Raw genomic sequence first — 26,202 nt, forward strand, 5'->3', positions numbered from 1 at the left:
AACAACAACCCATGGGATTTGGTCTCTCAATACAACAAAAGCTCACAAGACTTTTAGAACTTTAGTTTATATAATTTTGCTCCAGCTCTCACTGTGTTGTATGAACTGAGAAGCTAATCTCTGTGGCATCTATAACTGAGTGTATTTTAGGTATTCGATTGTTTAAAAAGATAATATAGAAAAATCTCATAGTTTTAGACACTGTCCTCTCAAGAACTTCTAACCAAACAGGAATCTTAAATTTACATTGTTTTCTGGGTTTTTATTGTTAGAATATTTCCTGCAGCAATAATGCCCATACGATACTATATTCAGAATTGTCGAATTATTCGTGTTGAAAACTGCATCAAGTGCTTCTTGGCTTCTTTGGAACCTGCAGTTCGATACTGGGAAGTGGTACTTGCTGGCTGGTCAACAATGAGTAATGCAGTTCAGTAGCCACGCTGTTCCGTGTGTCAGGCCCCGTCAGGCTGCTGGATCCTAAGACTTGCCCAGAGTTTCTCTGTGGACATACACACAGTGGCCGACTGTGGATTCCTTTCCCTTTCAAATTCAGTTATTTGCTGGAAATTGAGCTTTTGGATTTTGTAAGTTCTTTGTTCCCCTCATTTGAAAAATATTTAAATGATGTTGCCCAGAGGGCACCCAGAGAAACAGCGTGACTGACTTTCGGGAAATTAGTAAGCAATAGAGTTATTTTTAGCTTTTACTCCTTGCAAACATTTCCTTTTGTTCTTCAGAAGACATTGTTGATCTGTTCATTCATTTGCTGTGCTCTCTCCCCCGCTACAGGGTGGCTTTGGCTAGAATAAGCCCTCTCTTCTCTACTCTGCATGACATAACTGTGTTAATTCTCAGTTAATTTTAACTCATGGGTTATTTGTTCGTGTTTTTTTTCTAGGTTCTGAAACACCACCACCACCACCAAATACACACACATTTTGCTGTTATTTGGGGTTGATTTCCCCCCTCAACAGCAAATACTAACCAAAAAATGTTCACACACGCAGGGTATCAAAATTTATATTTTTGTCAAAATAGCTGATGGTGTGATTCTGCCTTCATCTGCTCTGTTAGTACTTATTTTAAAACTGTAATCTTTAGAAAATTATGCCATTAGTATTACAGAATTCCAAATCCAGGATCGATGGCTACCAAGGCTGGCCTTTACACCTCAATCTCATGTCTGATCTTTGAAAATGCTTCAAGTATATAAAGGGAATCAGATTTCTAAGGAAGCACACTGAAGCCTGGTTTTTACTCTTCACATAAAGGCAAGTCTGATAATGGCTTTAGATCCCTTACAAGAAGATCTCATCATTTTGTAACATTGTAATTTAACCTTCTTTTCCCCATTTTTCTGTAAAATAGAGAAGCATTATATAGCATTTGTGGTTAAAATTGGGGTTCTGGAGTCAGATTACCTGGTTTCAAGCCCTAGGTCTACCACTAATCTCCATATGCCTCAATTTCCTTATCTCATACATGGAGATTACAGTGCTTCATACAATTGTTTTGGGATTTAAATCAGATCATCCATGTCAAGAGCCTAGCAAAATGCCTGACATAGTAAACAGTCTCAATAGATGTTGGCTATTATAATTACTGTGTAAAATTATTTTATCTGTAATGTACAATGTAGTTATTTTTAGAAGATAATATACCAGAAAGAGTCACAATATTCAGTTTTCTGGAACCCTTGAAGCTTTCTCTATAAGAGTCTTTTGGGAGGTTACCTAATTCCAGTACCTAGTGAATTTAGTTTCCCTTGGTCCTTCAGTATTTGCAGCTCTTCACATCGAGAACTGGTACAATCATAATGGGAAGTCAAGCAAAACATTTTTCTGCATAAAGACAGGAAGGCAGAGTGTGAGATGGCATTGACATCTGTGCCTCTGCCTTGGGCCAAAAGCAGAGTGGTTATTTGCTGCTGATTCGACATCCCATCTGCTACCTTCTCCAGTGGTTCAGCCCCTCTTCCTTTCCCTTCCTTCCCTTTAAAGCCCCAGGGATGATGAAGTCAGGGAGACAAGGATGTGAAGCATCTAAAGAGGGAAACAGGACAGAGGGTCAGGAAAGATAACAGAATAATAACCATTCTGCAGATGATCCAGTTGGATAAAAGTTAAATCTCCCCTGCCAGTGGCAGTTTTACATGAGTTCTCTGGACAGGGTGAAGGTTGAAAAACACCAGCCTGTTTAGTGAATTCTCATCTTTTTGCTCAAGAGCTTTTTTGACATTGACTCAGCAACTTACTAAAATTTCCTTTTAAAAAAAAAAACAAAAAACTTTTTTCACTCTTAGCCCACACCCTCAGAATAAATCCTTTATTTTTACGAGGGGTGCTTTAACTCTTGAGTATATCCTTTGTTTCTGTTTTCTTATAGCTGCATTTAACTCACCTTATTTGCCAACTAATATACAGCACTAACTCCCACTGAGGTGGCTTTTTGTTTTAAGGTAACATCTTCTACCCAATCCGAGAGGTACAACTCAGGCTTTCTACAGCACGGTTGTCTTAGAAACACTTATTTAAAGTTTAGAACACAAAGCATCACACACATGAAAAGGGTATCTGTCTGTAATGTAACTCTTTAATTGATTTTGATGAAAACTTGAGTGATTAAGTAATAGAGTGATGAATGCCCCAGAAAGGCATGTATTGAATAAACAGAAGTATGCAAATAGAAAGGGGAGCTAGGGAGAGATTGTCTCAGATTATGGGTTTCTTCATTTTTAATGGAAAAATGGGGGGGGCAGTAGGTAATTAGGTTTATTTATTTACTTATTTATTTTAACGGCAGTACCTGGGATTGAACCCAGGACCTCATGCATGACAGTCTGCCACTGAACTATCCCCTCCTTCCCTGGGAAATTCTTCTAAAATATTTTCACTTTCAAAACCTAAGTCTTCTTTTAACTTACACTGATTTTTTTTCATATATGATTTCCTGATGATTATTCCAAGTTTGTGATTCAGAAGAATTAAATATTACTTTAATATAGAGTATTCGGAGATTATTTTTCAGGCTGCTTGGTTGCTCTGTCTTATTTTCATTTAAATTTGAGGTTATCCTAACCCTTCATTCGAAGAGGTAGTTGACCCTGATTCTGACTTAAGTTTTGGTGAGCCTTAATTATAATTCATCATATATGTAGTTTTCATTCAGTGCTTTTTACAAAAGACCTTTATGTTTACTTTCTAGACGGATTTTGCAAGATTTAGTGGAACAAATGTGGAAACTGACTTTGTAGAGGTGCCATCACAAATGCTTGAAAATTGGGTGTGGGACATCGATTCCCTCCGAAGACTGTCAAAACATTATAAAGATGGAAGCCCTATTACGGATGATCTTCTTGAAAAACTTGTTGCTTCTAGACTGGTCAACACAGGTATGACTTATAATTTTATAAGAGGAATATAAATGAGAACTTCTTCATGGAGAATCGATAGCCTCTGCTTCTGTAGAACTTATTTCCCCTTTTGTAACGGTAGTGCCCTTAGAGTGTTAGCATGAGGAAGGAGGACCGCTAAATATATTTAAATACTGAACTCTGGAGTTATGTCTAAGAAAAAAAAACCATTTCCTTTTAAATTTTAAATAGAATGAGATGCCGCGCTCTGATTTTGGAATGAGTACTACAGGAATCAGTTGATGAAATCTGTGGTCCATGATATTAGAACACATTTGTTCTCTCTTCAAAACATGCCCAAACATTCTTATGTTATTAGGTCTCCTGACCTTACGCCAGATTGTTTTGAGCAAAGTTGATCAGTCTCTCCATACCATCACATCGCTGGATGCTGCAAACGAATATGCCAAATATTGCACAGAAATCTTAGGTGTTGCAGCTACTCCAGGTATGTAAATCCTATCATTGTAAGTTCCATTTTCCTGTGAAGTCTACACAGGGTTGACTCCTAACACTGCCAGAGAAGGTACAGTTTATTGGGCTGATTTCTATAATCAGGCCATGACTTTCAAATAGGCATACCATGTCCTCGTGAGTTATCCTGTCCAAAAGGGCTTGAAGGAAAGGCGGCTCCAGCTTTGCAGCATTTTAGTGTAATCAGGCGTGAGCAATTGGCCTCCACCCCAGAGCAGAGAAAGCCGTTCACGTTTGGCAGCCCCGGCCTGGCCCCACCCTCCCTGTATGCACCGTGACTTCCCTAGTATTTCAGTGAGACTCTGGCGGAAGGGGCAGCTTTAGAGAGGCACGGACTTATACCTTGCTTCTGATTCTGTTCCTGAGGTCACTTAAGGCAGTTTGACTAGCAGCTTCTAACCTAGTATTATTTATGAGATTCATGAGAGTGGGTGGGTGTATGCTCACCCATAATGCATTTACATTTATATTTACAGATTTTATGCAAACATGTAGTCGGAACGGAAAGGTGACTTTTTTTCCACCAAAGAAATTGTTACTTCATTGAATCAGTCACATTTATAGAGATAATAAAGGTCAGAATAGTCAGTTGAGTCCACCCAGGCTTCTTTTGTGATTTGTTTCTAGTTGGCCGAACAGCAGCTTTGTGCCTCAGGCCACTTGATGAAATCCTTTTTTAAAATAGCCCTAGAGGTAGATTGACTTGGTAAAAACCTTTTTAGCTTTCCACTGAAAGAGTTTTTTTTTCCAGTAATTATGAACCCAAAATAAGAGCCATTCTGATGTATTTTGGATATAAATAGGTGTGACAATAAGTAGGCTTAATATTAGAGTATTTGTAAGACACACGTGTGTCTAAGGGATAAGACAGGACTGAGCTGTGTGATGGGTGTGGACAAAGCCTCTGAAACTACTGTTAGGCATTCCAGAGCTGAGGGCCGAAACCAGCTCCTAGGTGGAGCCGCCACAGGAGAGAAGTTTCTAAACTTGTCAGCCAACGGCATGCGTAAATCCCGGGAGTACTAGAAGTGATCCTGACGCTCCTCCCACGGCTGGCCCCACCATGGGGAAGCTGGCTAGCTGATAATCTGGTATTTATTTGCCATCACTGTAATTAAAATGTATCTTTCTTTAAAGGCACAAATATGCCGGCTACTTTTGGGCATTTGGCAGGCGGATATGATGGCCAATATTATGGATACCTTTGGAGTGAAGTATTTTCCACGGACATGTTTTACAGCTGCTTTAAGAAAGAAGGGATAATGAATCCAGAGGTATTGTTTTTTTTTTCCTCCTTTTAATTTTGTAGCTGCCCCCTCCCCTTTAATACCTAGTATAAAATGTTAATGACAGCTAGATTTTAGAGGAAGAGGTTTGGTAACAACTTTTAACTTTTAAAGTCTTGCATCTTCTCACATCATCGTACCTTATTAAGTGTAGTGTACAAGTGATTAACTCTTAATTCTATAAGTTAAAAAAAAAACCTACTGCATTTTCTTGCTTATTAACATTCCAATACATTGCATAATGAAAATTCAAAGCTTTGTTTATGCATTTGAGCATTTATAGCTGCTAGTTTTGACATGTGCCGTAAGTGTTTTATAGGAGGTTGGGAAAGAAAGGTGAACTCCTTCCTGATATAAATGGTCTGCCTATGTTTTGATGTACTTTACACACTTTCATCATACATTTTCTGTGGAAGGCACCCTTTTTTCTGTGACTGGCATATCCCACCTACTGCATTGTTTGTAACCTAAATGCCTTTAAGTAATTTAAGCTGCTTCATTAACCTGAGCCATTCCTTTCCGTGTACAGTGAATTGACTGCCAGGTGGCTGCCAGCCAACCCTTCCTGAGTTACAGTCCCTCAGCCTCCACTCTCGTTGAAGAGTCAGCAGTCAGATTATTTCTAGGGCTGATGGGTTTTCCAGTGTGTTTTTCATTCTGTTTGATTCAGAAATTAGAAGAACAAAATTATCAAAATCAGGCTTTCTGTGCCTATTGCAACCAACTGATTTGTTCTCCAAACTTTGTGTTTCTGGATTTCCTAGTACCTTACACACATGCACTGGAAGACTTCGGTGTAATTTAGATCACCACCCCCTCCCCCAACCCTTCCCCCCAGGAAAATGCCCTCCAGGGTACCTGCATGGTATACACTAGCCTTTCCAGTTACTGCATCGTCCATTCCACCTTACCCAGGCTGTTAGGTTGCTCTGGGTCTCCTTCCATTCCCTAGCCGATGCATTTACAATGATCAGCCACTGACTTGTTCTCATAAATACCCTGTTTTCGGCATGACCTTTAGCTGGTGCCCAGCCCCAGTCCTCTGCCATCTCATTGAGAGACAGTGCCCTTGGGATTCAGTGTTCCGGGGAAGATGGTGGGACTCCGTTTACCTGCCCCACTGCAGTCACCCTGTCGAACCTGCACTGGACTCTCAGTGTTCCTCTGCAGTCCTGCCCTCCTTCCCTTACTGGGTTCCCCCGGTTCCCCACCCTCCCACCCCTCCCCCTCTCAGCAGGTGATCTCTCCTCTTTACTAAGAACATTAAGATCACTGAAAGTCAGTACCTGCATCTTTCTTTCTCTTTCTATACTTCAGTCTTTATCTTCTTTCCTCCTGTCTCAGAGGAGATGGCTGTAATACTGAGACTTGCTGGTCTGCCATCTCAGGGAAGCAACTTAGCACTGACCCTGATCTTCTCAGTGCTCCTACTTAGTTGTTCTTCCTTTCACAGCTGACTCTCTTGGTACAAGAAACAATTTTTGCACCCCTCTGTTTCCTGGCTTTTGCCTCCACTAGCTAAACTGGACAGTGACCCGCCCTCCAGAGTGACCTCTGACAATCTAGTTGCCAGCTCCCAAAGGCCCTCAGCTTCCTTTGTTCTACTTCCTGCTTCTTCGTATTCCTCTCTCTGTCCCAGCCCTGAGCTTAGCAAACAGATCCCCTCCTTACTTCCCAGAACACCCAGCGTGCCAGCCAATTCTGTGTGTTCCCCTTGGGTCTTTCCTCCTTCACAAATTTATTCATTCTACTTCTTCCACCTAAAATGTACACCTTCCTTGTCTGTGCTGCTCCAAAATCCTACTATGCGTAAAGGCCTTTATTCAGATGGCCACTCATGTATGAAGTCTTCCAGATCTTCCAAACCAAAAGTGATCTGTCCATCCTCTAAACATAAGAGGGAACTTGGTTTTAGGCATGGGGAAAGGGTTTCAATAAGCTGCTTCTTAACATCTGGACTGTTTAACAAAACTATTCTACAAAATGAAAAAAAAAATCAAGTTATAAAATATTTTACATCATAGGATGCAAACTTTTATTTTCAAAAATACATTTAGAGAAAAAGCACATCAAAATGTTACCAAAAGTTATCTTTGGGTGGTAAGTTAATGAGTGATTATTAAATATTTTTCTGCACTTTTTATGGAGCTTTTCCTTATTTTTACATGGAGTATGTTATAGAAATCAGAAAACAGTTTTTAAAGAGACACAGGGTCCAAATATAGAAAGGTACCATCTGACCTCCCACTAGCTCTTATAGTTGGTGAGGCTTCCGGGCATCAACGCTAAGGCACCTCTTTCGATGAAGCTTCATCATTCACCTCCTCTGTGCTCCACTCACAGGACCACACCCTCAGGACCCTCCCCCGTCACCTCTCCTCTTCCAGCTGTCAAGGTCACAGCCAAAATACTGATCCCAGTGGACCCGAAGGAACTTGCCAGTCCAGCAGGAGCCACCCCTGCTATTATGCTGCTACGTACCTCCTCTTTTCTAGAGCTTCTCAGCTTGGCAGGCAGCCAGACTACTCTTGACTTAGACAGAAGGGCTGGGTTGAATGTGGAGAAAGCCAGATTCCCCACAACTCGGAGTTATTGCCTTGTGATGTTAAAAACAGTTCTCATTTTTAGTAAAATTCTGGATTCAGCAGTGCTTTATATTACTGTTCATCTTATGCCATGAAGCTGTCTTTAATTCCTTCTTTTTCCTTCCTATCCAATACTCTGGATATCATGTCATTTCCTGTTTCCCTGCCGTCACAGCCATAGTGAATCTGGCCCCATTGGCCAAGGAGAATTCCTTTGCACCGACCCTCACACCCTTCGCTGCACTGGCAGATACGGGAGCAGCTTTTAATATAGCCATTTTATTCACTCCTTCAGTGTACTGCTTGTTTGGTTTTAATTTTTTTTTTTTTTTTACAAATGTTTGCTCTAAAATAAACACCCGATTTACACAATTCAAATACTCGTTTAAAATTAATACTTTGGAATAACAATCCTGTTCTACAGAAACAGATCATTGTTACAACTGTGTTATGATGAAGAGAAAGAATTTTTATGGTATAAAGAAATGCTGAGTTTGATCAGAAGTTAAGGAACTCAGAGCAGGCACGGTATATCATGCAGACTTTGTTGTCTCAAGGCCCCTCAGCCTCCGTAGTACGTATTTGGAGATTTTGAGAAGATAGCAAGATGGCTCGTGACAGAGTCAGTGCCTGCTAGTCTTAGTCCCCAAGCTCTAGATAGGCTGGGGCTGAAAGATCACATACTGTTGACATAATTGGTCATGGTCACTGGTATCAACAAAAGAACATCTCCAGGCCTTCCCTCTGTCACCTCCTGCCACCCTGCAAAGCCCAGGTCTGGGCGAGAACCGTTTCAGATCTTAACAAGCAGAACTGTAGAAAGTGCACTACTCACTGGGAAAACAGTAACAGGAAGGGTCAAATGTAAACCTGCAGTCTTCTGACACCAGGTGTTAGCAACAGAATATCTTACACACAGTCGTTTCCATTCTGTTTTGATGGCCTCTATCAAAGTGTTAGAACTGGCCCCTTACCTTTAATAGTTTAAAAGTTTGCCATCTCTGGTGTTATCTGTAGTTTTCTATATTCTTCATAGCAAATAGGTGTAACATGTTAGCTGTTTAGTTTGTTAAATATTATCTAAGTAAACGTGGAGAGTCATTATCAGACATACCTTTCACTTTTCCAGCTCATCTCTTTAATAACCATGGAAAGGAACTGCCTGGGAATAACGCTTTCCCAGCAAACTTTAGGCGCTCTTTCAGGATCCCTTCAAGGTTCCCAAACAGTTTCAAAATCCAGCAGCTAATCGTAGGGTTGAAAGAATGAGAGCATTTTAACTAGGATTATTTCTTTTTATAAGGCGACTTCATTGTGGGAAAATTTCCTTAGAGGTCATAGACATTGTGGATTCAAAGGCAATTATATTGTTAAGCTAGAATTATGTCCTCCTCTTCTGCGTTGAGAGTAATTGCTTAGCTTTGTTTTTTTTCCATCAGTGAAGAAGAAATACAACCAAGGATTCCAGGCAGAAAGGAGTACTGAGAAAGTCAAGATAGTTAAGTGTGACTATGCCCCGAGCCATAAGGAAGTAGATCTTACATGTGACACACATGAAGAGTCTTGGTTAAACATGAAAAAGAGTTGGCTGACAGAAGGTGTGTTACAAAGCACGGTATCCCAGAGCTCTTCAAACAGAATCCTAGGCCCAGTGCCTGCTGTAATGTGTTGTAAGAGAGAATGTGAGATTTCCCCTCCTGAGGGTCCCTACAGATGGACTAAGTTCTGCTTCAGCTCCCCTGATCTGCCACCCCACAGCTGATTTGTCTTACACTTGAGCCTTTTCGAACAGCCTTAAATTTGGCCTGATTTAAGGGACAAAGGAAGGAAATGGGATTGATTTCCAACCTGCTTCTTGAATATTTACAACACCAGACCTTCTTAGCCTTGAATCCCAACCAACTGGAAGCATTTTTCTTCTTTCGTGCTCCTACAGCCCTTCCTTTTGTCTCTCTTAGGGCCCTAATGATCTGCCTTGTTAATTGTCTGTTCCTTTATCTCACCTTGTAGATCATAAGGCCCTTCTAATTGTCCTTGTGTTCGTCCTCTGCTTCAAAACTGTTACATGTACCTATTACTGGACCCAAATGGTAGTTCCCCCATCTGCTTCCACTCATCTTTCATCCTAATACAAACTTCTACCTAGGGTACCATTTTTCTCCAGACCTCCTCCCACCCCTTAAATTTATTCTTCCATCCTCACAAACTGAAACTTTGCTCAAGGTTTCCAGTAGACCTCTTCCAATCAAGGGAAGATTCCTACCACTGTACTTTGTCTGCATCTCCCTGACTACCAGCACCAACCTGCACTCTCTCCCTCCTTCCTGTTTGTGGTCAAAGGTAGTCTTTTTCCACCCACGAACGCCCCACCCTCACTTGTAGAAAACAAAGTGTGTGCTGTGCTGGGTAGGAGTTTACTGATGAGCTATGGAAGGAAAGATTTCAAAGTCTACTTTTAAAGCGGGCTGGTGAGCCTGTTAGAAGCCTGATTGTCAGTACCTGCCAGTGGGTGGATGCCCTCTGCCCTGATGCCTGTTACTCAGTGTAGAAAGGAGATGCCTGGCTCCACTGCCCAGGGTCAGTCACAGAGGAGGGAGGGAGCTTGCATGTGCTCCTCCAGAGATGGCAGGAGACATAGTCTGTTTCCCATTTATATGTTCTTGGTACTGATGGATGGTGGACATCCTTCACTCAGGTAACCATGCTTGCTCTTAAAATATTACCTCAGATAAAGCATACATATTCTTGCAAGTGAGTGCCTTGTCTCTCCTACTTAATATTCCTACCAAATTATGTATTCTATTTTATGCTAATAGTGGAGATGAAGTATCTGTGCTTTTTTTCTTGCTTTATTAGGAGACAGAACTAATTTTAAGGAAATGCTGAATCAGGAGTGCATTTGTTTCCCTGGCTGTGTATAAGTAACTGCACTTTGAGGCAGTGTGAGAAGGAAGGAAAGGAAAGGAGGATGGATGACTACTCAGGGGTATTGAATACCCCTGTATGGCAGGAATTATTCTAGGGAGCAGACAAGGTACTGAAATCATCTCCTTTAATTCCCCATAAACTGAGGGAGGTAGGCAGACTCCCATTTTACAGGTATGGAAACCAAGGCCCAAGGTCACATAGCTGAGGATGGAGCTGAGATTCAGACCTGGGCCTGACTCCAGAACTCCTCATCCTGCTTTAGAAAACATCGGTGTTAGGAAGGACCTGCACAGCTGCCGGAAGATACACGTTAATCTTCTGGGATTAAAAACCACAGAGGTGACCGATGCTGATATTCCTCAGGAGCTCTTACTCTACGCAGGTCCTCCTGGAGGATTTTTAGCATGAGAAATTCTAGCGGTTGTCTTAGAGCTTCTCTTCCTAGTTTGCTCACAATTAAGGTTCCCTTATGATATAAACAAGAGTAGAACGACTTACAGCAGAGACTCCTGCCACCTGCAAACACGGTTCTGTCACCTAGAGAGCCCGGATCCTTCCTAAAGCAGAAAAATTCACTTCACTTTTTCTTTTTTAAGAAAACAAGATCCTATTACCAAAATGACTCTTAAACTCTTCTCCAAACTTCATTGCAAAGGAAATGAAATTATTAAAAGACCATTGCTCTGTAATTCAGGAAATTGAATCAGCTTGTTTGGAGCTATAAGCAGGGGAGGACTTGCGCTGCACTGAGCCGCATATTGTGAGACTGAACAGTGCCCGGCCCTGCAGTGACTTTGCCGGTCAGAGGAGGCATGAGCTGGCTCTTCCCAGCAACGTGCAGCTCCCCAAATGCTTGCTTTTCTTTACTGCCTACAATAACAGCCCTCCATACAAGATAAGAGAATACCCTGGCAGATGTCAGCATGTTGCTGATTTTTCTTTTTTACTTTATTTAAATTTTTACTACTATTCCTATAATATTTGTGCAACAAAATATGTCTTCTGAATAAATAAAAGATTCTCAGATCTCGAGCATTAAGAATTTCCACAGATAAATGCTAATCATTGAGGTTGCATGCTGGGTATGAGAGGGTTCACTATACTGTTGTCTCTATTATTAGTGTATGTTTAAAATTTTTCCACAATAAGTGGTTTATAATATTTTGATCATTCCTATCAATTTAATTCTCATTTTCTAAGTTCTTCCTCTACTGCGATGCCCAGAGAGCACAGACCTTCCTTGCCCCACCCACTAACTTAACACTGGTCCAATTTAGAAATGTTGGGCAGTGAATGACAGGGAAAGGGGTGAATTGTGTTGGTCTCAAGAACTCTGATCTGCTACTTGCTAGAATGATAAAGTCTGTGATGGCCATCACTCACATTTTAGGTTCTAGATCACTACTGTAACAGTCATGAATTGCTGCAGACCAGGCAAAAAATGACACATCATTTGTTTTTCCTAAAGAAAAATAAATGTACCTCCAAGCCCTCATTACTAGGATTTTCAAGAAGTCCAATCTCAGTGATTACAGGCCACCCTTTTTAAAAAATTTTACCCAAAACTTATAAATAAGGCAACAAGATTGCTACTCACCTCTTCAGTGTTAAACTAGAGCATTGTCTCCAAGCCCTTCTAAGGACGGTCTGTGTTCCAGGCCCCAGACCGGTGCAGTACAGCAGCCACGTGTACCTCCTGAGCACCTGAATTGTGGCCAGTGCTGCTGAAGAATTGAAGTGAGATGTGCTGATTTTGAAGACATACAACAAAAAATAAATCTCAGTAACTTTATATTGATGTACGCTGAAAGGATACTATTATTGATACACTGGTTTAAATAAAATATTTTATGAAAATTAATTTTACCTATTTTCTTAACTTTTTTAATGTGATTACTGGAAAATTTTAAATTACATACGTGGCCCACATTGTGTTTCTATTGGACGGTGCTCTCCAGAGTTTACAAAAGGTAACTTTGTTTGACTAACTGTTTACTCCTGATTAAGGCTCATCTTAAAGTTAGCTATTAGCCTGTAGATAAGTAGTAAGGTACAGAAGATTTCTGTTTATAGCTAAAAGATAACCCCAAAAGTTTTGATTTTACGACCCCTATAAGACATTTACCTGGTAGATTGCATTCCTCAACGTTTTATTCTCCTCAACGGTTTGACTAGACTTACCTCAGATGGTTGTGCCAAGCAGAATCATTGTCATAAGTCAAAAATGAGATTACTTTTGTCTCTGGAAATTCTCAAGCTATTCTTGTACTCAAAAGGACTATCAGTGATTGCTCAAATGATACAATGGATGTATATTTAAATGTTACCCTGTGAGCTGTCCTACGCATAGGTTTAGAGTTATGCTTCATTGAATTGTCTTGCCTTACTTCCCTAAAAGGTCGGTGAAAAGGAAGTGAAAATACTGAATAATGCTGATATTGAATTACAGTTGTTTCCTTTCACTTTATCTGCTCATCTATTTGTGTAAATAAAGGCAGAGGAATTGTGATACGTTTTAAAATTCCAGACCTTGTCCCCAAAGAAAACTTTACAAAGGTCCCTCTTCTCCATGCTGGGCCCGCAAAAATGTCTTACCCTGCACCGTGGGACGTGTGCTGTTGCCCCATCCATAAGGAAGGTTTGTTTATAAGCCCCTCCTAAAAACATTGCAGAAGCCATTTTGACAGCACAGAACCCCTGTTTTTAGCCTCATTGAACACTTGCTTTGCTAACCCTTTTGAAATTGCATTTGAGATGAGGTAGCAAATTAGGAGCCTGTTATATATTCCATTTGACTGTGTTTTGTTTGTTTGCTTACATTCCCAGTGTGCTGCTGAGAATCTAAGACAAGACAGTAATAGAGGGGAAGTGTGGAAGACCGGAGGTCTAAGCTCCAGATCTCTTAGCTACCAAAATAAATAAATACTGCAGAGCTATAGTCTCGGCAAAGGAGAGCCTCCAGACGGACAGTGTAGCTAAAGTCCCTTTTTCTCTTTTGCATCTGGAGATTTGGAAAATTGCTATAACCATGAATTATTAGGCATGTTTATTTTATTAGGTTGGAATGAAATACAGAAACCTAATCCTGAAACCTGGGGGATCTTTGGACGGCATGGACATGCTCCAGAATTTCTTGAAACGTGAGCCAAACCAAAAAGCGTTCCTAATGAGCAGAGGCCTGCATGCCCCATAAACGTGGGATCTCTGGGAGCAGTCCATGTCTGGAGGACAAGTCGACATCACCATGTGTTACTGGCCTGGAAACTGAAGGGAGTTTTGCAAATGAAAATGTAGGTTTCCATTGACTTCCTTTTGCTTTTTGATTTGAAAAATTATACAGATGTAAATGGAATTATAAATACTGTGAGCTAAGAAAAGACCCATTAGAAAATAATTGTACTATAAAATTTCATAAAAATGGATTTGATTTCTTTTTATAAAAGTTTCATATGAAGGTAATTTGATTTTTTTACTATTGTAATCTAGATAATATAATGTAAGAGGGCTAAGAATTTTTTAATTGAATCATGTACATTATATAATTTGATCCTTCTTATATCTTGAAGTTTTGTACTTGGGATTTCTGAACTGATAAATGAATCATCACGTTCCTCGATAAATATTTTCTTGGAGCCCTGCATCCACTTTGCCACTATCTCCCAGTAAAGTGTGACCTCTTTGCCCACACACCTCAGGGCCAGGGGACTATGCTTCAGTAATGCATTTATCTTTGTATTTCAGGCCTCACGATCCCCAGCTTTCTGCCACACTTAAATGATGTTCTTCCAATTGGTTTTGTCTCTTCTGTCTGACTTCCAAAAAATTATGAGTTTTAGCTGAAACGGTCGAATGGATATTGCAAGTTTTTACATCTTGTATTAGAGAATTTTGCGTCTCGGATTGGAGGTTCATTTCCACTTCAGCATACAAGATTGTCAGTCTTTCCGCATATTTGCCAATTAGAACATGAAAGCAAGTCCAAGGATGTTTTTCTCTTCTCATGTTTCTAATAAGTGGTAGGGACTTCGCCTCCTCTGCTGCCCCCCTCACCCCGCGTGGCAGGTAGATACGTCACAAGTGTCCGTTCACCGTGTCCTGGGAGGAGAGCTGCAGCAGACCCAGGGCGTGAAGAATGCGGAAAGCCCAGGAGTGGAGTGGGTTCTGCACAGACGTGTGGGAGGACAGCTGCTCCAAAGTGTCAGGCGTGCTCACACTCAGCCCTGGGGAGGGGCTCGGCCACAGCCTACCTTGTCTGGTGATTTTACGTGAACCTTCGGAGCTCTTTAACTGTTTACTGTGGGCCTAAACTCCAGTTCTGCAGCAGCCCAGGAAACTCGCTGTACTTATTTTCCCTCTAGGAGTCTACTCAGTGAGGAAACCAAACTAGGATAATTAAAAAAAATTTTTTTTAATTAAAAAACTAACTTTGAGTGTATGCATTCTGCATAGGACTTCCAGTTGTTCCCCCGTGTGTACCTGAGGTTTGACTTTGCTCGCCAGGGACAAAATGAGAACCTTTTCCTTCTCCAGGACAAAGTGGACTTTGTGCTAACTAAACAAATATCATGCTGCGGAGTAAAAGTGTCAACAGCAGGAAAAACCAAGAGCTATAGCAACGCAGGAGAAAATTCAAAGATTATTATTGCCAAGCAAATACCTTATTAAACATCACAGAAAATCCCCCCACCCAACCATCCCCGAGACAGTTGCCTGGCCCTCTCTCCCCCACGCTCATTCAGCATCACCACCTTGGGTCCCTAAAACTGTTTTTTTGGTCTTAGCAACTTATGGTACTTTCCTCTTTTTTTTTTTTTCCCAGAATGTTCTGTTTTCTAGTTTCAGACAAAAACTCTCTTCAGCTTTTTCTACTGCCCAGTGCATCTCATTAACAATAACTTTCTCATTTTAAATCTTAACTTATTTCACATGGGAAAACTAATACTTGATGTGAATAAGACTGCACACAATAAAGTTACATTACTGTCACAAGAATGAATTCACATTTCTTTCATACTTCAGTGTTAAAACTGAAATGCATAACAGAACAGAAGTGCTGTGGTAGTCTTTGTATTTAGGATCCACATCCCATATTTAAAATCTGCCAAAGAAGAGCAACAATATCAAGTAGTCATCAAGAAAACATTCCCTACCGTAATTCAAAACTAAGGACCTATTTTTTAAAGCCTTTTTGGATGGGCTGTTCATCTGCTTGTTCCTTTTTTCTAGATCAGAGCACAGAGTGTTGGTGGCTGTTCTGAATGGTGTAAACAACTGTAAAAAAAATTATAATTAACCAACCTACACTTTAGATTTATGAACTAAGATGCATATAGTAAAGTCTTTCTTGGTTATCGATCCAGCAGATTTGGGCCTGTTTCAGGTTTTCCAGCAGTTGTTATGTCACTGAGGGCAAGTTCTTAAACATCTTAGGTGAAAATGTAGTAGGCCTGATTCCTAAAGTTTCAATTTTAAGATGCCACAGAGAAGAGAAAGAGGAGTCCTAATGTGATGCCGTCTAATATAGATTTTTTTTTCTCCTCTAGTATAAATGTTGCATGTTACCTAGATAGAGAACTAAAAATTATCTTGAAGAATTAGCACCCAAGCTATTTACACCAAAATCCTGCCTTTCTGAACTTCTGCGGTGACAGGTAGGTATCTGCAGCTCTTTGGACTTGACAGACTGCTTTGTGTAAGAAACCAAAATCAAGAAAATAGCTCTTAAAAAAAATGATAGGATTTTGTACTTGCACTTTGTATTTACCTTAATTAGTAGGGAATGACTTAACTTTCTACTTTGCCACTTTGCCTTTGGCCTTTGTGTATGAATGAGGGTGTACAGCGATCCTGCCTGCTCCCCACCAGTGAGCCTGCTAGCATTTTTCATTTTTTTCCTTTTCTATCATGCACAAGAAGTATTTTTCATGCTTGGAGAAAATTGCATTAAAATACTAATCCCCCAAATTGGGTTTAGGTAGAGTTAGCTGAGCCCCAAAGAGTGTTAAAAGAGAAACCTTATCCCCTCTGACTAGATGCAACGACCAAAGCTTTGTTCTTTCCCCAACACAGCACTGTTACACAGTTATGTGTCTCTTCTGAAATTGGATAACCCCTCGAAATTGAATGTACCTTCTCTTATGACTGTTTGGTGAGAATAAAAGCAAAAAAAGATAAACATGCTTTCATTTTCTTTTTTTCTTTTTCTTTTTTTTGGTGGGAGGAGGTAATTAGGTTTACTTATTTCTTTCTTTCTTAATGGAGGTACTGGGGATTGAACCCAGGACCTCATACATGCTAAGCATACATTCTACCACTGAGCTATACCCTCCCCTCTCATTTTCTTTAAAACACAGTCAATGTCCAAAGTTTTTTTTTTTAGTTTATTTTTAATGGAGAAATTTCCACTGGAAACAAATCTGCCTAAATAATTATCTAGTACCAACTGTATCAAGGCAAAGGGTGAAGGTTAGAAAATCTAAAAACTAGATTAATGTAGCCTTTTTCAACATACCCACAATAAAGTTGTATAAATGGATACTTCATAAAAATCTTTTTGAAAAATTGGGGTAATAAACACAACCCTTTAAACACCCCTCTCCAGTGAATGATTCTTGAGTTTTTATTTCACTGAATTTACCTTGTAGTTTCCTTTCCTCATAAAATGTAGGTCCAGTGAACCATTGATCTGGTTCGCTATAGGTGAATATGACCCAGGCTCTCTTATTTCTGCTCCTGTGAGCTGACACCCATTCTAGCTGCTTATTTCATAGAGCTTGGAAGCTCACGTAAAATTTTACTGCCATGATAAAATGTCACTAGCATTTGTCATCAGAGAAACTGTATGGCTTAGAAAGGTTTAAAAGTACAGTGTTCACTGAGTCCAACAAGGCACTTGACAGCCCTATTGACGTCTTTAAGGCTAAGGTGGAAGCTATGATGGGAAAATCGTTAGCCAGGTGGATTCCTAGCTATTGAAACTCCTAAGCAAGTTGAATAATGATTCACATTAAATGAGGAAATTTCCAGTCCTTTGGATGAAAACATGAAGAATTCTATGGAAGGTATTATCAAATTTGCATGTAAGAGAGCTGGAATGTTTAAATATGATGACATTATTAAGATTTAAAACTACTTCAGTGCTGAGACAAATTTAAGATGAAATTGGACCTATTCCATTGCAAAGGTAAAAGGAAGGGAAACCTGCCTTCATAGTGGTATCTTCAGGAAAAAAAACCTAGCATTTTTATTTGACCAAATTCCAGTATAAACCCACAGTACAGCACACCTGGCAAAGGGACAGGAGGAGAGAACTGAAGCCTTGTAAGAGTGTTGATGGAAGGACGTGTCCAGATCAAAAGAATAGTCCCGCTGGACTCTGATGCATTGAGATTAATCACAGCTAGAATATTGTGTTCTAATCCAGGTGTCACAGACTTTGGCCAAGTATTACGTTTGAAAGAGTAGGAACAGGAGGGTGATGACTTTGAAAATACTTCTCAAGAGGAATACATAAAAGAATTAAGAAAGTTCTTTCTGGAGATGAATTCAGACATCCAAATGGCAGCTATTTTCAAATACTTGGAGGCTGTGAAAGAGAGGGTAGGGTTATTCTTCATTGCTTCAGAAGCCAAAGCTTTAGAGAAATGGTTGGAAAATACGAGAGCTTAGCTCAGTATGAGGAAGCAGTTTCTAATAATTATTGTTAATCACAAATACATCCTGCTGCTGTTAGTATTCAAACAAAGCCTGTGGCTGCCAGGAGTGTTTAAGAAGGAATTCCTCTTTTGAGTAGATGTTCATACCAAATCAGCTTTGAGGTCTCCTCCAAAGTTTAAGATGCAGCAAATACATAATATCAGAAAGACATCACTCAGGGAGGAGGTTATAGCTCAGTGGTAGTGTGCCTGCTTGGCATGCACGGGGTCCTGGGTTCAATCCCCAGTACCTCCATTAAATAAATAAATAGATAAATAAACCTAATTACCCTCCCCCACACACACAAAAAGAAAAATACATCACTCAGATGAGAGAAATGTTTACAATGCTGGCTCTTAGAAATGGCGTTTAGATGGCTGCAACTCCTTTATACTGTAGGAATATAGTTTAAGCACTGTCTTAGACCTCATAATCAGCCAGTATTTATTCAGAAATTATCATCCGTTTTCTTGTGGGTTATCTGGTAACTGAGAATGGGAGGTTAAGAGCTGTATATGACCATAAGAAAGCCAAAGGCTCTTACAGAATGAATAAAGGTTCTTTTTCTTCCTTTACAGAATTTACAGTTGCTCTCTGTCCATTCCACCCACCGCTGTCTTCACTGCACATACACAGAGACAAAAATCAAACTCAAATACCCAGTTTATTATTCATGCACTCCACCATATTGAGGTCTCTTTGGGTCATTGTTTCTAGCCCCTGTCCTCCACAGTTGTTGACTCATAAGGAGTAGTCCATAAATGTTTGTTAAATAAACATGCCTTCTTAAAAATTCCTTTTTTCTCTAAAGATGCATTTTTCTACAATAACTGCAAAATATCTAATTTGTAAATGAATCTAAAACTACATAGATAAACTGTTTTTACATCTTCCGCAAGAAGGGGCCCTTTTCCTTAGTGTACTGAAAAAGCTTCTGTGTGAAGTAATGGAAGAAACATACTTTTTGTAAAAAAAAGAAAAAAGAGAGAGAATGGGGAATGTTTTTAAAGATTCCTCGACTTCTCTCTGTGATTATGTATTCTAAACCTAGGAATCTCTTAATCTAGAACCTCTGGTTCCCTAGAAAGTCAATGAAAGGAGGAGGAGAGCAGATGTCCATGACTGCCCTGAAATTATATTGAAATTTCTGGATGTGTGCAGCTTTTCTGGGGAGAGGATCCCTAGCATTAATCAGAAAAATTTAAGAACTACTGCCTTAATTTGTTTTCAAAATTCTGTTTTTGAATTCAGCTTGAAGACTATAAAATGCCATCGTGTATCAGGTGCTGTGCCGGGGGCTGAGGACACAAAAACGACAAACAGCCTTGAACGTAGGTTGTTCACAGTGTAGTAAGGATAGCAATTAAGTTCATAATACATTGAGATAAATTATCAAAAAAAGGTATGCGTACAGAGCTTCTCTTGTTTTTCCCCAACGCTGGCTGACTCCATTGTACAGTTAGACCTTGGCACCACAAAATTTTATGATTCTCATCCACCTGCCACCATAGGCTTATTTCTAACAAAATGGTCGATTTTCTCTTTTCAGCATGTCAGCAGTAGGATTAATGGTGTTCTTCTATCTGTTACATCCAGGAGTTTCTTAGATTCTGTGGTTAAAAGACTCATAAACAAGAGATGAAAATATTCACTTTAACTATTTTTATGTATTGTGATCAAATGGTTATAAACCTCTAGCCTTTAGAGGAATGACTCTTCTTGACCTGGTTAAGTATTATATACCCAAGAGGCATTGGAACATCCTATTAATCTAGAAAACAGGCTGTTAAAATGATTATTGAGCTGCTTAGAGAAGGTCCAGAATTAGTCAAGATTCCTTACTTCCTTCTCCCATCAGTGTTGTTAATGTTCTTTTACTACTAATAAGAGCCAAAGGAAAAGCACTGAACTCTGCAAGACCTCAGTGCCTATTATTTGTAACTTCCTTATATGGGAACAGCAATCAACTAAACATTAGATCAATGAAGGACTGTAAAAACTTCAGAGTTCCAGGGTTCGTGACAAGGACTGAAAGTGGACTTTAAACAACCTTATTTAACCTTATTTCCCTGTATAAAGGTACAGTAATTTATTTAATCAGTTCACTGTCAATGAACTTTTAGGTTGTTTTCACTCTTTGGATATTAAAGAAAAACAATGCTGCCAAGATTATCTTTGTAAATATGTTGTTTTCCACATTTGGTCAGTTTGTCTGATAAATTCTTGAAAGTGTAATTCCTGGTTCAGAGTAGAGGTGTTTTAAATGTTGGCAGATTGTCAAATTAGAGCCATGTTTCTTTACACTGTTTATTACAGTCGTTTAACATTGAGACAGTCGCTGAAGATAAAGAAGGAAAAGTGATTAGCAAACAAAGCAAAATATCTGGCGTGGTATCATTTATATTGCTTTCTTTCCCCACTGGGTGATGAGGACTAAAGGTTACTTATTCCAGAAAATTGTAGGAGTGACTCCAGATAGGAATTTTCTTCCTCTATTAATGATTGGGTAGGTCCTAAAAGGAATGTAAGACTTTATCCCAGAACAAAGCCGTCATCAGTCTCTTTGTATTCAGGGCAAAGTGGGGAAAACCAAAAGATCCATTTTGTCATCCCTGTCTCAAATCAGATGCCTTTCTGCGGTCTTAAACGTCTGTGTGACTGACAAGTGGGACTTCTGTTGTAATTCACAATGCAGTCACTGTTCTGAACATGCACATGGCCCACTCTGTCTCAGCTTCAATTATAAAATCTTCAGCCAGAGGCTATTATTCTCTTTTTTGTTCCATCAGCAACACAGTTAGCCAGTGAATTTCCAACTGGGATCAGGTGGCCAGAGAAAAATCTCTCACACTTCATCTCTCAAGCCCTTATACATCCCAGTATATTTCTTCCTTTGGGGAAGAGGGAGCCTGGTTGGGGAAATGTCCTAAAACTCTGTGTAGAATACCTAAGGGCTCTCAAAGATTTGGCTTTTTTCATGACTCATCAACAAAATTTTAAGTAAGGTTACAAACTTGTTCCAGACAAACAGACTGCTACCTGGTTGACCTTTATCTACTTAAGTTCAGATTAAGGGGGAAAAAATTGCTAAGCCCTGGTTAAACTTTTTAAGCCCTAGTTTAACTTTTCCCTAGTTAACTTGTGTCACAAGGGTGGTGTCTATTTGTGTCAAAGTCTCAAAGACCTGATTAGTTGCTCTGTCCACCTAGTAGGTTTCTTGGGGCCCAATCAGGACCCAGCCTGGGCGTGTTAGTTCAACAACACAGGTTTCTGTGGGGCCAATAGACAAAATGTCAATATGCCTGCTGCATTCCTCTGGGATAACAGAAATGAAGTCATTACACTAGAAAATGAGTCATGTACCCAAGAGTACACTTCTCACCCTGAACACACTGACTCTCCCAGGCTAAGATCACTAGTCCATCAGCTGGAAGGGTCCTAGCAGCCAGGAGCTGGTGAGGCAGAGGTGTCACTTAAGGAACACTGAGGTTTATGCTATTTGAGAGGGTAATGACAGTGGTTGGTGTGGAGGCTGAAGTTTAAACGTGTCTATCAGAAGGGAAACGCTGAGAGTGTTAGAATGTGTTAGTGTTCGAATGGAGAGCGGAGAACTTGACAGTTAGAAGGGTTGACTATGTACCAGGGTTGTCTTAAGAATCAAAGGGGGAGCACTAATATTCAAGAGAAGAAAATGTGTTTCAAAAACCCGCTTGATTAACAAACTATTACTTTAATTCAAGAGGAGTAGGGGAAGTTTTACTTTTCAAAAACAATACAAGAGAATAAATCACTTTCAAAATGTTTTCAGGACTTGCTAACCTTTAATAATAAAAGGTATGAGTTAAAAGGAAACTCCTAAAAACTTCCTTATTACCTGTTAGGTATAAAAAGTCCTATAGTCATGTTTTAACAGAACATTACCAGAGGTGACCTTTGCTGTGCATGCCAGAAAATCTTATTGTCATCTGGGGACTCCAGAGGAAGCATTGTAGGAGCTGTCGGGCAAACTTGACAACAGTTTGTAACACTTCTAAACAGCGTGATCTATAAACAGAAGGATAAAATGGTGTTGCTCAACCCTCTAGGAACCTATAATCAACATAAAAGAACTCTCCCAAATCAAAGGCATCTGGAAATGTCTTGGAAATTACCGTTTTTATCGTGACTTGACTTGAGTATTTCTCTGTGCCCACCAAGCTCACGCTGCACCTCTGCCCTCTCATGTACCTTCTCACACCATATTCTTTGAGGAAAGAAAATACAGTTTCAGGTTGGATATTTCTTTTGATGCTAAGCTGCTTGAAAGGTAGGCATAGAAAATGAGAGAAATAAATGCCTATTCCTTTCCCATCTAGATTTTGCAAAGCAAACTGCAAGAGAAAACAGTCCAGTCTCAGGCAGTGTGCATTTGTTCCCTCCTGTCTCTCTCTCTCACTCTGCTCAGGATTAGATGTTCCCCTTGTGCTCAACCAAAATGGAAATATGATCTCATGTTTGTTTCTTGTGTTGCCTTTGCACTTCCTAGGTCAAAAAGGTGTAAATTTTGATTTACTGACATTAATTCTTCCCCTAAATACAGGGAAGCTCTTCGGGGAGCTTGCTTAAAGTGACTCCAAGTGCAGCTGAATCTCTTGGGTAGACACTGTATAAAAATAGACTGGTGCTTTAAGATGCTAAAGTGACATCACTCAATAGTGTCATTGTCACACTCCAGGTGCAAGTCCAAGGATTCTACCAGACACAGTTGCCAAATACTAATCAAACTAATTGGTTATCAATGCTATTCTTAAATCTTCTAATCTTGGGATTTCTCCAGTGAGAAGAAGGGGGCTAAATTCCATTCCCTACACAACTTACAGAAATTCTAATTACATTATGTGCTTCATCAACTGAGCAGAAATTATCAGGAAAAGATTACCTCATCTTAAATAACAATTCGGAGAGAAAATGACAAGTATCTGTATAAATGTGCTTATTTCTTTTCTTTCAGTGTGGTACAATATATTTCAAAGGACAAAACAGGCTAACTTAGGCTATATCAAACTGAAGCGATTTATAATAGTCACTGCAATTTCCCATGATAAAGGAAAGAAAATAAATTACCAATATGGAAAATGGGACTAAATTTAAGAAACTGGAGAATTTCAAATTCATAGGGAATATCACCAAAAAATGAAATTATTATACTTCCATTCACAGCCATCAGATTGGCAGCAACCTGACAATATCTCTTAAGGTTGAAGATGAGCACATGCAGTAATTCCACTCCAGAATGCGTACCACCAGACGAACCCTTCTGCCTGTGCACGTGAGGTATCTTCTAAAGTGTCCACAATATCTTTGTTTGGAATAGTAAAACTGTGAACACCACCCAAACATCTGTCAACAAAGAGTGAATAATGCACTGGGGTGTATTTGAACAATGGGCTATATGACAATCAGGGTGAGTGAACTAAGCTGCATATATCAATACAGATATCATTCGAGAACAATGCTGAGCAGAAAGTGCCATTGTAGAAGGAGCTGTTCAGGCTATGATAAATATAACGTCTATCTATCTATCTATCTGTATCTATAGATATATATATTCAAAACAAAATTATGTATCTTGGATCTATACATAGCAGTAAAAATATAAAAACGTTCACATGATTAAAACTCCTGAGTCAGACTATAACTATTTCAGATTTACATGCAGGTTGACCAACTACCATCAGAAAAGTTGAACCATTTTTTATTACCCCATAACGAAGGAAGACCCTTGCTGGCTTTGTTTAATGTTGTATTTTAAATGATTAAATTTCCCAAACTTAAATAAAAGAGTTGGTTGTAAGTAATTATGCTTATTTTTTGACTAGAGAATAAATATTATAGAATTCTAAAAAAAAAAAAAAGTCCACATGAAAATGGGTACCACATTCAGGACTGTGATTCCCTCTGTTGAGGGAGAAAGGAAGAATGCGATCTGGGAAACATACTCAGGGAGTTCAGCGGTAAGTGCAATTTGTTTTCTTCAAAAATCCAATGCAAATATGGTCTAATACAATAAATTGTTTGAAGCTTTGTTTTTTATTCCTTGAAATATTTTATAATAAAAAAGAATAATACTTATGAGAATTTGTCAGAATGTAGCTTTCAAAGCAAACTTTTCCCAGGCCATCCAACTTCAATCTTACAAAAAAAAAAAAAAAATGGGATTCCCACTTTCAAACTTTCTGTTTAAGAATGCCCCTTGGGTGCCCCCATATAAGCCAGAAAAAGGGCATCCTAATCTAATGAGAATCAGAAATGGTTGAGGTGGTTATCTGAAAAGCATGGGCTTTAGGGGGCTGAATCCTGCCATCTTGGCCTGAGTGGCCCCGAGGCTTCCCCTAAAAGAGCGAGTTAGACTCCTGGACAGCTCCTTCCCAGGTTGTGGTGCTCCGCTGGTATTCATTGTAATTTCCCTTTCTTCCTGCTTCCTAACAGAGTCCAGATTTTCACCAAGTATCTTGATTTATCTAAAGGTTATCCCATGACCCCTGCCAATAATTGATCTGGGAATCATCATATAAATTAATCTGTGCCAATAAAAAGTGAGGAGAAGTTCACTGAGGACTTCTGAGGGCACTTCCCTAGTTCTCAAGGTAAAGCTACAGGAAGAGTCATTTCCTCTGGCAATGTTGTATATGGATTTGAGATCCAGGACAGCCATTTAACTATCAGGCTGAAGATGAAGCCAACATGGGGTGAAGGGCAGAAATCAGAGAGTTAAAGAGAACGGAGTGAGTGCATCTAGATTATGTCATCCCTGAAGACCACCTCACGTCTGGGCATCCAAGTGAGCAAGCCAATTTATTTCTGTATTCTTTAAACCAGGTAGAGTTGGGTGGTTGTTACTTGTGGCCAAAGACATTCTTACTGAATGACGCACACATATGTGATTCAGCTTCCTCAACTGTAAGCAGGGATATTAATGCCTGCTCCTCCCTCCTGCTTCACTCAGTGGTTTTTGGAGATCAAGATGAGCCAATGTATGTGAATGTGCTTTTAAACTAAAAAATTACCTTTCAAGGGAAAACTGGTACTATCGTTACTAATTTTGCTATAAAGTTTGAGGTACAAATTTTTTTTCATGATAAGAATTTTGTTTGTCTTAGAATGTAGAGTTATTCAACTCCTTTATTTAAAAGTGACAGATCCTTCCAGAAACCTTATGAGAATGTACACATCATTCTTTTGAATCATATAAAGCACTTACATATTATAGTATCGGTTGAGAACATCTTCAGGGATGAGTTTTTACACAAGTACAGGGCCAAGGAACTGTCAACTGCCATTTATGTTAAAGGAGTTGAAAGACATTTGTCTGTAAAATACGGTCTTCTTCCTTTAAAACTATGTGATCTCTGCCCTAACCTGTCTGGGTCTCAGTATGTGGAGTATCTGCAATGGTTAAGGGAGAAAATAACTAAATACTTAGAACAGGACCTGCCACATAGTAACAAGCAGAATAACAACAGCCAACTCTGAAGTAGCATTGCTACATTACTACGTTCCAGGTTCATCAATGTTCATCAACGCCCACAGCACAACAGTATTGCTGCATTGTGGTAGGTCTAATTTTCAAAATAACTTCATTCTTTTCAAGATGTTACATTCCTATTATTTTAAAAATTCAAACAATAGATAAAAGTACAGGAATGAAAACGAAAGTCACCCCCAAGTTACTTCTTATGACATGGATTCTGGATAAGCAACCAGGCACGTCTCTGCTCTATGTGGCCTGTACACATATGTACACATACATGTACACAAGCATATAGATGTGTGCATGTGT

The 26,202-nt window shown here is 39.5% G+C and overlaps 1 protein-coding gene and 1 long non-coding RNA gene across 5 annotated transcripts in view; one reads left to right on the forward strand and one right to left on the reverse strand.

Annotated features, from left to right (window-relative positions):
* The window catches only part of NLN (neurolysin), an 85,729-nt gene extending 70,052 nt beyond the window's left edge, over nucleotides 1-15,677 (forward strand). For 2 of the 4 annotated variants that reach the window (XM_032473134.1, XM_032473153.1), the window contains 4 exons: nucleotides 3,208-3,394; nucleotides 3,735-3,863; nucleotides 5,027-5,163; nucleotides 13,747-15,677. In XM_032473134.1, the coding sequence (XP_032329025.1) occupies nucleotides 3,208-3,394; nucleotides 3,735-3,863; nucleotides 5,027-5,163; nucleotides 13,747-13,881 (588 nt within the window). In that variant the 3' untranslated portion in view covers nucleotides 13,882-15,677. Of the gene's footprint in view, nucleotides 1-3,207; nucleotides 3,395-3,734; nucleotides 3,864-5,026; nucleotides 5,164-13,514; nucleotides 13,684-13,746 lie in introns of those variants that run through there. The other 2 variants (XR_004317195.1, XM_032473144.1) reach the window with 2 other exon arrangements.
* Nucleotides 522-26,202, reverse strand: part of LOC116661344 — a 43,446-nt gene continuing 17,765 nt past the window's right edge. The window contains exons 2-4 of the long non-coding RNA XR_004317226.1: nucleotides 12,286-12,412; nucleotides 8,875-9,005; nucleotides 522-2,045 (exon numbers count right to left, since the gene is read on the reverse strand). This is a non-coding gene — a long non-coding RNA (uncharacterized LOC116661344). The remainder of the gene's footprint in view (nucleotides 2,046-8,874; nucleotides 9,006-12,285; nucleotides 12,413-26,202) is intronic.

Source organism: Camelus ferus, chromosome 3, assembly GCF_009834535.1.
Source record: "Camelus ferus isolate YT-003-E chromosome 3, BCGSAC_Cfer_1.0, whole genome shotgun sequence".
Taxonomy (NCBI): domain Eukaryota; kingdom Metazoa; phylum Chordata; class Mammalia; order Artiodactyla; family Camelidae; genus Camelus; species Camelus ferus.